This window comes from Oncorhynchus masou, chromosome 28, assembly GCF_036934945.1.
Source record: "Oncorhynchus masou masou isolate Uvic2021 chromosome 28, UVic_Omas_1.1, whole genome shotgun sequence".
NCBI lineage: Eukaryota > Metazoa > Chordata > Actinopteri > Salmoniformes > Salmonidae > Oncorhynchus > Oncorhynchus masou.
In genome coordinates, this window is record NC_088239.1 from 48,193,441 (window position 1) to 48,206,364 (window position 12,924).

The window sequence follows — 12,924 nt, forward strand, 5'->3', positions numbered from 1 at the left end:
ATTGACACATGACCAATTTCATAACGCTGTACAATCTGCATTTCTTTTATTCAAAATATGATTTCTCCGTGGATTATTTTAGAATGTGTTCAAATACATTTGGACCTTTCTTGCAATGACACCTGTGGTGAAAACTCTTTAAAACGTAGCTTGTGATCTTTTGTGCAACTTTGTTTGACTTTGCTGATACTATTGCATGTCACAGAATATGCATTGCTAATGATCCATCAATACTGTAAATGTCAAAAGCAATATGGTTCAAAATACTTTTAAAAGTCATAAATATATTGAAGTTAAGTGAATCATTCATCAGTGAAACCAATAATAGGTGACCTGCTTTAAGTACAGCACCACTAATATCTCAGGACTGTGGACTCCATCCAGCTTGTTACTCAACTACCTGATTTAGAAGCTGGCTGGAGTGACGTCACCACTTCCCTGCAGTGTGTCACCCAGTGGAGAACTGTGGCAATGACAGGAACGTTCCTGAAGACACTGGAGCTCCAAGTGTCAGCATATAAAAGCTGTGAAACTCCCCATGCCGAGACAGAAACCAATACATCCAACACTGAACACACAAGACTCAACACTCAACATTGACTGAAGATGCTGTGTTCCCGAGGATTCCAGTCTTCCCTCAGCCCATTGATGGACTTCTACTGGCCTGTGCGCAGTCTATGGCCAGAGGTCCGACCTCTTCTCAGCCAGCGGGATCTACTGCAGAGAAACCTGCTAGAAGTCAAGAGCAGTCTGGATCTGATGGCAAAGCTCCAGCAGCACATCGTTGAAGAGTTGGACAATGTCCCATCCTCTTTGACCATCCAACCAGTCTCCTACACGCTGGATAAAGAGGGAGAGGGCTTTGCCCTGACACTGGACACTAAAGACTTTTCCCCAGAGGAGCTGTCTGTCAAGCAGGTGGGCAGGAAGCTGAAAGTCAGTGGGAAAACAGAGAAGAAGCTGGGTGATGGGGAAGGCTCCTACTCTTACAGATGCCAAGAGTTCAGACAAGAGTTATATCTGCCTGAAGGGGTGAATCCTGAGACAGTCACCTGCTCCCTGGCTCATGATGGGAAGCTCCACATTCAGGCACCAAAGAATCCATTATCTGGTGAGGAGGAGGTGGCAGAGAGAGTGGTTCCCATCAACTGTAGCCTGGATGTGGAAACCCCACAATTCCTGTCAAAGACAGAGGGAAGCATCACCGACACACAGAAGAAACAAGAGAACAGCGTTTCACATGAGGACTGATTTTAATTTCACTGGATGAAACATTTTCTAATACATATTTTGTATGTTTTGAGACTGTATGCATGTACGTATCATATCTTGTAACAATCAATATGATATGCTTTTTAATTTAATCAATAAAATATAAAAAACATCAGAATTTTGCAGTTGTTATGATCTCTTCAATGGATATCAACATAATGACCATTATCTCACATCATAAGTTAACTTTCCAAAAGGCTCACTGGCCTGAAATTTTTCAATTATCATTTTCAATAAATTCAATTTTCAAAAAGCTCTCCTGAAAATGTTCTGATTCTAACATGTTTATGACATGTTTATAAACCTGACGCCTGAAAACAAATGTCACGTGGACTTGTCAGGATTTGCAATGTAGACCTTTTTGAGCAAGTGTCCTGTTTTAGATCATTGAATGTGAGTGAAAAGTTTCCACAACTAGAAAATACCGTTTTTAGTTATTTAAAAACAGATGTAAATATATGACAAACATAATGCCAGACAATTTTCTTTTCAACTTTCAACAATATTATAACATAAAATTGACACATGACCAATTTCATAACGCTGTACAATCTGCATTTCTTTTATTCAAAATATGATTTCTCCGCGGATTATTTTAGAATGTGTTCAAATACATTTGGACCTTTCTTGAAATGACACCTGTGGTGAAAACTCTTTAAAACGTAGCTTGTGATCTTTTGTGCAACTTTGTTTGACTTTGCTGATACTATTGCATGTCACAGAATATGCATTGCTAATCATCCATCAATACTGTAAATGTCAAAAGCAATATGGTTCAAAATACTTTTAAAAGTCATAAATATATTGAAGTTAAGTGAATCATTCATCAGTGAAACCAATAATAGGTGACCTGCTTTAAGTACAGCACCACTAATATCTCAGGACTGTGGACTCCATCCAGCTTGTTACTCAACTACCTGATTTAGAAGCTGGCTGGAGTGACGTCACCACTTCCCTGCAGTGTGTCACCCAGTGGAGAACTGTGGCAATGACAGGAAAGTTCCTGAAGACACTGGAGCTCCAAGTGTCAGCATATAAAAGCTGTGAAACTCCCCCTGCCGAGACAGAAACCAATACATCCAACACTGAACACACAAGACTCAACACTCAACATTGACTGAAGATGCTGTGTTCCCGAGGATTCCAGTCTTCCCTCAGCCCATTGATGGACTTCTACTGGCCTGTGCGCAGTCTATGGCCAGAGGTCCGACCTCTTCTCAGCCAGCGGGATCTACTGCAGAGAAGCCTGCTAGAAGTCAAGAGCAGTCTGGATCTGATGGCAAAGCTCCAGCAGCACATCGTTGAAGAGTTGGACAATGTCCCATCCTCTTTGACCATCCAACCAGTCTCCTACACGCTGGATAAAGAGGGAGAGGGCTTTGCCCTGACACTGGACACTAAAGACTTTTCCCCAGAGGAGCTGTCTGTCAAGCAGGTGGGCAGGAAGCTGAAAGTCAGTGGGAAAACAGAGAAGAAGCTGGGTGATGGGGAAGGCTCCTACTCTTACAGATGCCAAGAGTTCAGACAAGAGTTATATCTGCCTGAAGGGGTGAATCCTGAGACAGTCACCTGCTCCCTGGCTCATGATGGGAAGCTCCACATTCAGGCACCAAAGAATCCATTATCTGGTGAGGAGGAGGTGGCAGAGAGAGTGGTTCCCATCAACTGTAGCCTGGATGTGGAAACCCCACAATTCCTGTCAAAGACAGAGGGAAGCATCACCGACACACAGAAGAAACAAGAGAACAGCGTTTCACATGAGGACTGATTTTAATTTCACTGGATGAAACATTTTCTAATACATATTTTTTATGTTTTGAGACTGTATGCATGTACGTATCATATCTTGTAACAATCAATATGATATGCTTTTTAATTTAATCAATAAAATATAAAAAACATCAGAATTTTGCAGTTGTTATGATCTCTTCAATGGATATCAACATAATGACCATTATCTCACATGAAAAGTTAACTTTCCAAAAGGCTCACTGGCCTGAAATTTTTCAACTATCATTTTCAATAAATTCAATTTTCAAAAAGCTCTCCTGAAAATGTTCTGATTCTAACATGTTTATGACATGTTTATAAACCTGACGCCTGAAAACAAATGTCACGTGGACTTGTCAGGATTTGCAATGTAGACCTTTTTGAGCAAGTGTCCTGTTTTAGATCATTGAATGTGAGTGAAAAGTTTCCACAACTAGAAAATACCGTTTTTAGTTATTTAAAAACAGATGTAAATATATGACAAACATAATGCCAGACAATTTTCTTTTCAACTTTCAACAATATTATAACATAAAATTGACACATGACCAATTTCATAACGCTGTACAATCTGCATTTCTTTTATTCAAAATATGATTTCTCCGTGGATTATTTTAGAATGTGTTCAAATACATTTGGACCTTTCTTGCAATGACACCTGTGGTGAAAACTCTTTAAAACGTAGCTTGTGATCTTTTGTGCAACTTTGTTTGACTTTGCTGATACTATTGCATGTTACAGAATATGCATTGCTAATCATCCATCAATACTGTAAATGTCAAAAGCAATATGGTTCAAAATACTTTTAAAAGTCATAAATATATTGAAGTTAAGTGAATCATTCATCAGTGAAACCAATAATAGGTGACCTGCTTTAAGTACAGCACCACTAATATCTCAGGACTGTGGACTCCATCCAGCTTGTTACTCAACTACCTGATTTAGAAGCTGGCTGGAGTGACGTCACCACTTCCCTGCAGTGTGTCACCCAGTGGAGAACTGTGGCAATGACAGGAACGTTCCTGAAGACACTGGAGCTCCAAGTGTCAGCATATAAAAGCTGTGAAACTCCCCATGCCGAGACAGAAACCAATACATCCAACACTGAACACACAAGACTCAACACTCAACATTGACTGAAGATGCTGTGTTCCCGAGGATTCCAGTCTTCCCTCAGCCCATTGATGGACTTCTACTGGCCTGTGCGCAGTCTATGGCCAGAGGTCCGACCTCTTCTCAGCCAGCGGGATCTACTGCAGAGAAACCTGCTAGAAGTCAAGAGCAGTCTGGATCTGATGGCAAAGCTCCAGCAGCACATCGTTGAAGAGTTGGACAATGTCCCATCCTCTTTGACCATCCAACCAGTCTCCTACACGCTGGATAAAGAGGGAGAGGGCTTTGCCCTGACACTTGACACTAAAGACTTTTCCCCAGAGGAGCTGTCTGTCAAGCAGGTGGGCAGGAAGCTGAAAGTCAGTGGGAAAACAGAGAAGAAGCTGGGTGATGGGGAAGGCTCCTACTCTTACAGATGCCAAGAGTTCAGACAAGAGTTATATCTGCCTGAAGGGGTGAATCCTGAGACAGTCACCTGCTCCCTGGCTCATGATGGGAAGCTCCACATTCAGGCACCAAAGAATCCATTATCTGGTGAGGAGGAGGTGGCAGAGAGAGTGGTTCCCATCAACTGTAGCCTGGATGTGGAAACCCCACAATTCCTGTCAAAGACAGAGGGAAGCATCACCGACACACAGAAGAAACAAGAGAACAGCGTTTCACATGAGGACTGATTTTAATTTCACTGGATGAAACATTTTCTAATACATATTTTTTATGTTTTGAGACTGTATGCATGTACGTATCATATCTTGTAACAATCAATATGATATGCTTTTTAATTTAATCAATAAAATATAAAAAACATCAGAATTTTGCAGTTGTTATGATCTCTTCAATGGATATCAACATAATGACCATTATCTCACATGAAAAGTTAACTTTCCAAAAGGCTCACTGGCCTGAAATTCTTCAACTATCATTTTCAATAAATTCAATTTTCAAAAAGCTCTCCTGAAAATGTTCTGATTCTAACATGTTTATGACATGTTTATAAACCTGACGCCTGAAAACAAATGTCACGTGGACTTGTCAGGATTTGCAATGTTTTAGATCATTGAATGTGAGTGAAAAGTTTCCACAACTAGAAAATACCGTTTTTAGTTATTTAAAAACAGATGTAAATATATGACAAACATAATGCCAGACAATTTTCTTTTCAACTTTCAACAATATTATAACATAAAATTGACACATGACCAATTTCATAACGCTGTACAATCTGCATTTCTTTTATTCAAAATATGATTTCTCCGTGGATTATTTTAGAATGTGTTCAAATACATTTGGACCTTTCTTGCAATGACACCTGTGGTGAAAACTCTTTAAAACGTAGCTTGTGATCTTTTGTGCAACTTTGTTTGACTTTGCTGATACTATTGCATGTTACAGAATATGCATTGCTAATCATCCATCAATACTGTAAATGTCAAAAGCAATATGGTTCAAAATACTTTTAAAAGTCATAAATATATTGAAGTTAAGTGAATCATTCATCAGTGAAACCAATAATAGGTGACCTGCTTTAAGTACAGCACCACTAATATCTCAGGACTGTGGACTCCATCCAGCTTGTTACTCAACTACCTGATTTAGAAGCTGGCTGGAGTGACGTCACCACTTCCCTGCAGTGTGTCACCCAGTGGAGAACTGTGGCAATGACAGGAAAGTTTGTTTGGCCATCCAACCAGTCTCCTACAAGCAGGATAAAGATGGAGAGGTCTTTGCCCTGATACTGGACACTAAAGACTTTTCCCCAGAGGAGCTGTCTGTCAAGCAGGTGGGCAGGAAGCTGAAAGTCAGTGGGAAAACAGAGAAGAAGCTGGGTGATGGGGAAGGCTCCTACTCTTACAGATGCCAAGAGTTCAGACTTGAGTTATATTTGCCTGAGGGGGTGAATCCTGAGACAGTCACCTGTTCCCTGGCTCACCAATATTTCTCATCAAAAATTAACTTTCCACATTGATGCACCAAATAATAGTTGGGAGAGTGGTGCCCATCATAGGTTGCTGGGAGAGTGGTGCCCATCATCTGTTGCCTCAGTGCGAAGATGCCACAATCCCTCAGCTCACAGACAGAGGGCAGTACCACAGTTGACAGAACCACAGACACACACAAGTATCAATTGTCTTTAAACAAAATACATATTGCCTAAAGCCTGGCCTCAAGTATTATTCATAGAACATCTTGTTTTGCTAATTAATTCTCTAAATGTCATTACATGTTTTTATTAGATTGTCTCTGAAATAATGTCTTTCTGCCTTTTTGTTACACAATAAGATGTTCAGGACACTTCTAATAGAGTTGTTCAATTCACTCGTTGAAATTAAAGATACTATTACAATATTTTTTAACTAGGCAAGTCAGTTAAGAACAAATTCTTATTTTCAATGATGGCCTAGGAACAGTGGGTTGGCTGCCTGTTCAGGGGTGGAACGACAGATTTGTACCTTGTCAGCTTGAGGGTTTGAACTTGCAACCTTCTGGTTGCAAGTCCAACGCTCTAACCACGCGGCTACCCTGGCGCCCCACCAGTATGCTAGCTAGAGGAAACTATATTTAACATTTTGGATGGATCCAAGCCTATATTTCTGTTCAGGTATAAGGAAATCAGCCACTTTAATAATGGGAATTGATGGGAAATTATGTAAAATATATCACTAGCCACTTTAAACAATGCTACCTAATATGTTTACATATCCTACATTATTCATCTCATATGTATATGTATATACTGTACTCTATATCATCTACTGCATCTTTATGTAATACATGTATCACTAGCCACTTTAACTATGCCACTTTGTTTACATACTCATCTCATATGTATATACTGTACTCGATACCATCTACTGTATCTTGCCTATGCTGCTCTGTACCATCACTCATTCATATATCTTTATGTACATATTCTTTATCCCCTTACACTTGTGTATAAGACAGTAGTTTTGGAATTGTTAGTTAGATTACTTGTTGGTTATTACTGCATTGTCGGAACTAGAAGCATAAGCATTTCGCTACACTTGCATTAACATCTGCTAACCATGTGTATGTGACAAATAAAATTTGATTTGATTTGACATAATCAGGAAAATCCTGTAAGTTCATTAAAACCTCACCAGACCTTTCATTTCAGTTACATGTTCATTTCCTGGGATCATTTCCTGGTTGGTCACCTTTTTGATGTAGAGTATTTATACTCCTCATAATGTTTTACTTACATTGTGTTGAGAAATAGTTTAGATATGGCAGGGTCTCTTCAGCGATATCATGGTGACCTTAACGTGAGTCCTGGTGGGAACACTACTACCACTCAACTCCTGTGACCCTCAGACATTCTCTAGCGTAGTTTGAAGAGTGTGAATATGTACCCGGAACCTGTTTGCGCTCATTTTGACTAACTACATTACTCTTATAAAACTCAACTCTGTTATAATATCAAAACATAGTCTTTCAATCCACTAATTGATTTTCAAGACATGTATTGAAATGGCAGCGAAACCAGGCCAGGGAATACCCAGCATACCCACTCCAGGGACACAATTTAAAAAAAACTATTGAACATGCTAAAATATTGGCTTTACATTCCATGCCATTGATAATTATTGACGTTGAATTCATCAAATTTGACAAAATAGTTATTTCATTGAGATAGTACAGAAATGATGGTATTCATGGGAGTTATTTTTATTTTCCAAATAAAATGAATGGTTATAGCAATATCATGAATGAGTCATCGTAATCAGTCCTTCTTGGGCTCTGCCTCCACAGCAGTGCTCTCAGTGGCAGCCCCGGGTGATGTTACTGCTGATGAACAAGTGATAGGAACCACTCTCTCATTGCTTTCCGTCACAGCAGCCACTTTTGGTGCCTGAATCTGTAGCTGTCCATCATTCAAAGAGCAGGTGACTGTCTCAGGATTCACCCCTTCAGGCAAGTCAAACTCCTGTTTAAACTCCTGGCATCTGTAAGAGAAGGAGCCTTTCCCGTCGTCCTGCTTCTTCTCCGTCTTCCCACTGACTCTCAGCTTCCTGCCCACCTGCTTGACAGACAGATCCGCTGGAGAAAAGTCTTTAGTGTCCAGTGTCAGGGCAAAGCGGTTGTTTTCTTTCCCCATCTGGAAAGCGATGGGCTTGAAGTCAGTTAAAGATAATGGGCCATCAATGTCTTCGAAAATCTTTTGGTGGAGCCGTTGCATATATTCCATATTATGCCTCATCTCCTGCATGTTTCTCATCATTTCCTGCTCCATCTGGAAGAAGAGAGGCCGGGTCTCTGGCCAGAGGCTGCGGACGGGCCAGTGGAAGTCCATGAAGGGGCCCATTGGGCTCATTGGGTTGAGGGAAGACTGCATCATGCTGGGGCAAAGCATAATCAAAATCAAATCTGCGTCGTTTCTGCTAGTCTTTGTTGGTCTCTTCTCCCTGATAGTGTCTCTGCGAGCTTCTGTCCCGAGCAGACTAGGGCTCACAGCTTTTATACTGTCCAATGGAAAGTTCCAGTAGCATTCCTCTGACTCCAACGTCTGAGTGTTATGACTACCCAACTTTTGTCATTCTCCAAAACAAGCCCCGGGTAATAGTGCAGTCTGACTGCCAAATGCCTTAGGGATATATCGTTGTTCTATTTACAGAGTGGCCACTGAAGCAGGTCAGAGTCGCAGGGCCACATAACGTCCTTTAAATAAGAGTAGCCTCCAAAGTGAGCAAGTCATCTACAACAGCTGCTTTGTCATGCTGTCATTTCTGTCCATGAATAACCTTTCCCCCATGACAACAAATCCAAGGTTTTCCTGAAATCACTGTACTTATGAGGATAACAGTTATAACATATGGTTCTGCCTTAAAAGTGATACAGACATAAAAGGAATTACAAGTGCCCTTCCCCTTATTGATATGACATGTAGTAAATGTTTTAATATTGTATAAATGTAGCTTGAGTCAGTATTCAGTTTCCCTCAACCATCTTCTTGGATGTGACTTTGAAATTGACACCCACTGACAACATTGCTTCCTTACTCTGTCTTTAAATATAGTGTTGTGTTTGTTGAGAGAACATCACACGACCAAAAAATTATTCATAGTGTGTATTCATAGTGTGCACAATGAGTCACAATCTATAATGTAATAATATGCTCGATTTGAATGTACAAAAACAGCTAAGATCCTATTTCCAGTAACTTCTCCAAGTTAATTAAATATTTCAAAGGAAACTTGATCTGGACACAGATTAATGCCATGTCCGATCAATAAATGTTAAGGAACATACAGGAAGTTGGTATATGAGAAGAAGGAGTTACTGTCTTCCTAAACCACGGCATCAGATGAAACACACTAAGCCTTCATGTCACGTTCGCTGTCTTCAAACTCCCTGTCATAAATGAGCCAAGGCACAGCGTGCATGTAATTCCACAGCTTTAATCGAAGTGAAACCTTCACAAAAAAAAGGTAAACAGAAACAGACCACAACCGTGGCGCACACAAACACTCACAGAAAATAAATAATTACCCACAGACACATGTGGGGAAAAAGGCTGCCTAAGTATGATTCCCAATCAGAGACAACGATAGACAGCTGCCTCTGATTGTGAGCCATCCTCGGCCAACAAAGAAACAGACCAACTAGAATGCCCACCCAAATCACACCCTGACCTAAACAAATAGAGAAATAAAAAGGCTCTCTAAGGTTAGGGCGTGACAATTTTGAAGGAGCAGCTAGAGGGCTGAATCTAAATCAGGACTATGACACGAGACAGGGATCATCAACTAAATTCAGCCACGGGACGATTTTTTCTTGAGCGGATGGTCAGGGCCCCGGAACATAATTACAACTCATTTGTACTGTTGTGGAAAATTACTAAATTAGTCATGCTATCCACTTTACTACTTTAAAAATGGTTTCTTGTCATAGGCTAGCGTTTTTTCTAATATGATAAAAACTTGTCTTTGTGTGACTTAGTCATTAGACTGGACGTATAGCTCAGATCCGTTTGAGTGTGACAGCAGCATGTGAGACATCCCTTGGTTTTACTATCCGCAGGAAGTCAGCTGTATGGAAAGTTGCAGGAAAGGGCACATTTTATTTACTAGGCAAGTCAGTTAAAAGCCTAACATTATAGTGTGGACTGTGACAAAACACAGTTACGTGGTTAACCCCTTGTGAAATCATCCTCGGGCTATCTTAATCTGCACAGACAAACCAATCGCCTTTTACACTATGTTCCGTCCCTGTTTCCACACATCTGCTAACACTGAGTAAACAAAAACATAAGAACACCTGCTCTTTCCATGACATAGACTGACCAGATGAATCCAGGTTAAAGCTATGATCCCTTGTTGATGTTAATTGTTAAATCCACTTCAATCAGTGTAGATGAAGGTGAGGAGACAAGTTAAAGAAGGATTTTTAAGCCTTGAGACAATTGACACATGGATTGTGTATGTGTGCCATCCCGAGGGTGAATTGGTAAGACAAAATATTTAATTGCCTTTGAACAGGGTATGGTAGTAGGTGCCAGCGGTACCAGTATGTGTCAAGAACTACAATGTTGCTGGGTTTTTCATGCTCAACAGTTTCCTGTGTGCATCTGGAATGGTCCACCATCCAAAGGACATCCAGCCAACTTGACACAACTGTGGGAAGCATTGAAGTCAACATTTGACACCTTGTAGAGTCCATGCCCCAACGAATTGAGGCTGTTCTGAGGGTAAAGGGTGTTCCTAATGTTTGGTATACTCAGCGTACGTGGTAATACTTTGTAATAGATTTCCAAAATGTAAATAACTTGGAGATGATTTGCTGGAGTTTTTACAGTCTTTTACGTCCGTTAGTTTACAAAATAAAAAACAAAAAAAGGTATAAAATCATTTGGCCCACAGACTGTCAGTTGGGGGAAGCCTGACATAAGATATCTGGGTTTTCACAGACCTTTGTTAGGGTTACAGCAGGTCCTTTTCAATTACTTGATAAAGACTGGGACTTAAATATTGTATGTGAAATAAGTTAAAACTTATTAAGTACAGTTTGTGCTTTTTGTTGGTACACAAAAATACATATATTTTGCACATTTTTATTGGGTAACAAAACTAAACATATAAAACATAATTCCAGAGATGTTATAAAAAACATATGACAAAAAAACAAAGACAAGATTAGAAGCCTGTCTATTCATTTTCCTGTGTATCTGTGGTGCTGTCTTCTGTGGTGCTGCCCTCTGTCTGTGAGCTGAGGGATTGTTGCATTGTCACATGCAGGCTACAGTTGATGGGCACCACTCTCTCAGCCACCTACTCCTCAGCAGATAATGGATTATTTGGTGCCTCGGTGTGGAGCTTCCTGGGAGCACAGCAGTCAATGTTGAATCTTCTTGCTCTGAGATGGCACTGTATTGGTTGCATTGGTTTCTGTCTCAGCAGTGGGAGTTTCACAGCTTTTATGCTGAACAAAAATATAAAATGCAACATTGGACGTACAGCCATATTCTCAAAAACGACATTGGAGGCAGTTTGTGGTAGAGAAATTATAATTATATTCTCTGACAACAGTTCTGGTGGACATTCCTGCAGTTAGCATGCCAATTGCATGCTCCCTCAAAACCTGAGACATCTGTGGCATTGTGTTGTGTGACAAAACTGCACATTTTAAAGTGGCCTTTTATTGCCCCCAGCACAATGTGCACCTGTGTCATGATCATGCTGTTTAATCAGCTTCTTGATATGCCACACCTGTCAGGTGGATGGATTATCTTGGCAAAGGAGAAATGCTCACTAACAGAAATGTAAACAAATGTATGCATTTGAGAGAAATAAGCTTTTTATGTGTATAGAAACTTTCAGGTGATTAACACTACAAGCTGCATTTATATTTTTGTTCAGTGTTTATCCTGCCACTTGGAGCTCCAGTGTCTTCAGGAACATTCCTGTTTTTGCCACGGTTCTCCACTGGGTGTCACCCTGCATACGAGTCATTTTCTTTATCTGTTCAGTAATAGAAGAAGCAGGGCACATATTCCAAGTCCTTTATCTGTGTTGAGTATATTTTCTTCCATGTGTGTTTCCCAGCACTCCAGGTCAAGAGTACTTCTCCCATAATTGTACCGTATACATGCCAAAAAACCATAGGCTTACAATGTTGAAATGGGAAAGACCGGAATGGTTGCAGAATGTACATTTTCACCATTGTCACTATAGACTATAGTTATTCAAATAGCTTTCATTTTTTCATATGTAATTTGCAAGGCACTGAATGTCAAGGCAGAAAAAGTAATCAGGCCAACCTGACTGACACTGAATTCAACTGCTCATTGAAAATGTAATTTTCTATTTAAGTCATGCAATAAAGTTTTTTTTCTTCTGAAACAGATATTGCCTGTTAGATATGTTTCATATTCTCGTCCATGTCAATATCAGGACAGGCAGTCCTGCCTGCTTGTGATTCAGGCTACTTTAGATTAAGTGAAAAATGTGATCTGCATAGGGAAATACTGGGGATGACTCATCGTGCAGTACGTGCACACTGAATTTCACAGACGAGAGGGAAATTATGTTCAGTGAAATGAATCTTCCTTACCATATATGACAGTCTATTTCTGCTATTTGAGGGTTGCGTACAGTGCAAAAAAATGTAAAGGTTGATTATAATATAGCTATAGTAGCTGTTAGAAGGTATACACACTATTGTGTCTGACACTAAAAACACAAGATATCAGACCATGGAAGAGTTATAAAACCATAGAATTTGCTGTGCATGTGTAGGAGAGAAAGTCTCACC

At 40.1% G+C, this 12,924-nt stretch overlaps 4 protein-coding genes across 4 annotated transcripts; 3 read left to right on the forward strand and 1 right to left on the reverse strand.

Annotated features, from left to right (window-relative positions):
- The first annotated feature begins 515 nt into the window (after positions 1 to 515).
- Positions 516 to 1,390, forward strand: LOC135517757 (heat shock protein 30-like). Its single transcript, XM_064942341.1, has one exon. It carries the CDS (start codon positions 607 to 609, stop codon positions 1,249 to 1,251), a length of 645 nt encoding a protein of 214 aa, XP_064798413.1. The 5' UTR covers positions 516 to 606; the 3' UTR covers positions 1,252 to 1,390.
- A 922-nt stretch (positions 1,391 to 2,312) lies between these two features.
- Positions 2,313 to 3,179, forward strand: LOC135517759 (heat shock protein 30-like). The gene has a single exon (XM_064942343.1). The coding sequence runs from the start codon at positions 2,396 to 2,398 to the stop codon at positions 3,038 to 3,040; it is 645 nt and encodes a 214-aa protein (XP_064798415.1). The 5' UTR covers positions 2,313 to 2,395; the 3' UTR covers positions 3,041 to 3,179.
- A 914-nt stretch (positions 3,180 to 4,093) lies between these two features.
- Positions 4,094 to 4,968, forward strand: LOC135517758 (heat shock protein 30-like). Its single transcript, XM_064942342.1, has one exon. The coding sequence runs from the start codon at positions 4,185 to 4,187 to the stop codon at positions 4,827 to 4,829; it is 645 nt and encodes a 214-aa protein (XP_064798414.1). The 5' UTR covers positions 4,094 to 4,184; the 3' UTR covers positions 4,830 to 4,968.
- Positions 4,969 to 7,802: 2,834 nt separating this feature from the next.
- LOC135518600 (heat shock protein beta-11-like) lies at positions 7,803 to 8,597 on the reverse strand. The gene has a single exon (XM_064943755.1). The coding sequence runs from the start codon at positions 8,525 to 8,527 to the stop codon at positions 7,898 to 7,900; it is 630 nt and encodes a 209-aa protein (XP_064799827.1). The 5' UTR covers positions 8,528 to 8,597; the 3' UTR covers positions 7,803 to 7,897.
- Positions 8,598 to 12,924: the final 4,327 nt, after the last annotated feature.

Coding starts and splice junctions, on each gene's coding strand:
- LOC135517757 (XM_064942341.1), top strand. CDS start 607: ATGCTGTGTTCCCGAGGATTCCAGTCTTCCCTCAGCCCATTGATGGAC.
- LOC135517759 (XM_064942343.1), top strand. CDS start 2,396: ATGCTGTGTTCCCGAGGATTCCAGTCTTCCCTCAGCCCATTGATGGAC.
- LOC135517758 (XM_064942342.1), top strand. CDS start 4,185: ATGCTGTGTTCCCGAGGATTCCAGTCTTCCCTCAGCCCATTGATGGAC.
- LOC135518600 (XM_064943755.1), bottom strand. CDS start 8,527: ATGCTTTGCCCCAGCATGATGCAGTCTTCCCTCAACCCAATGAGCCCA.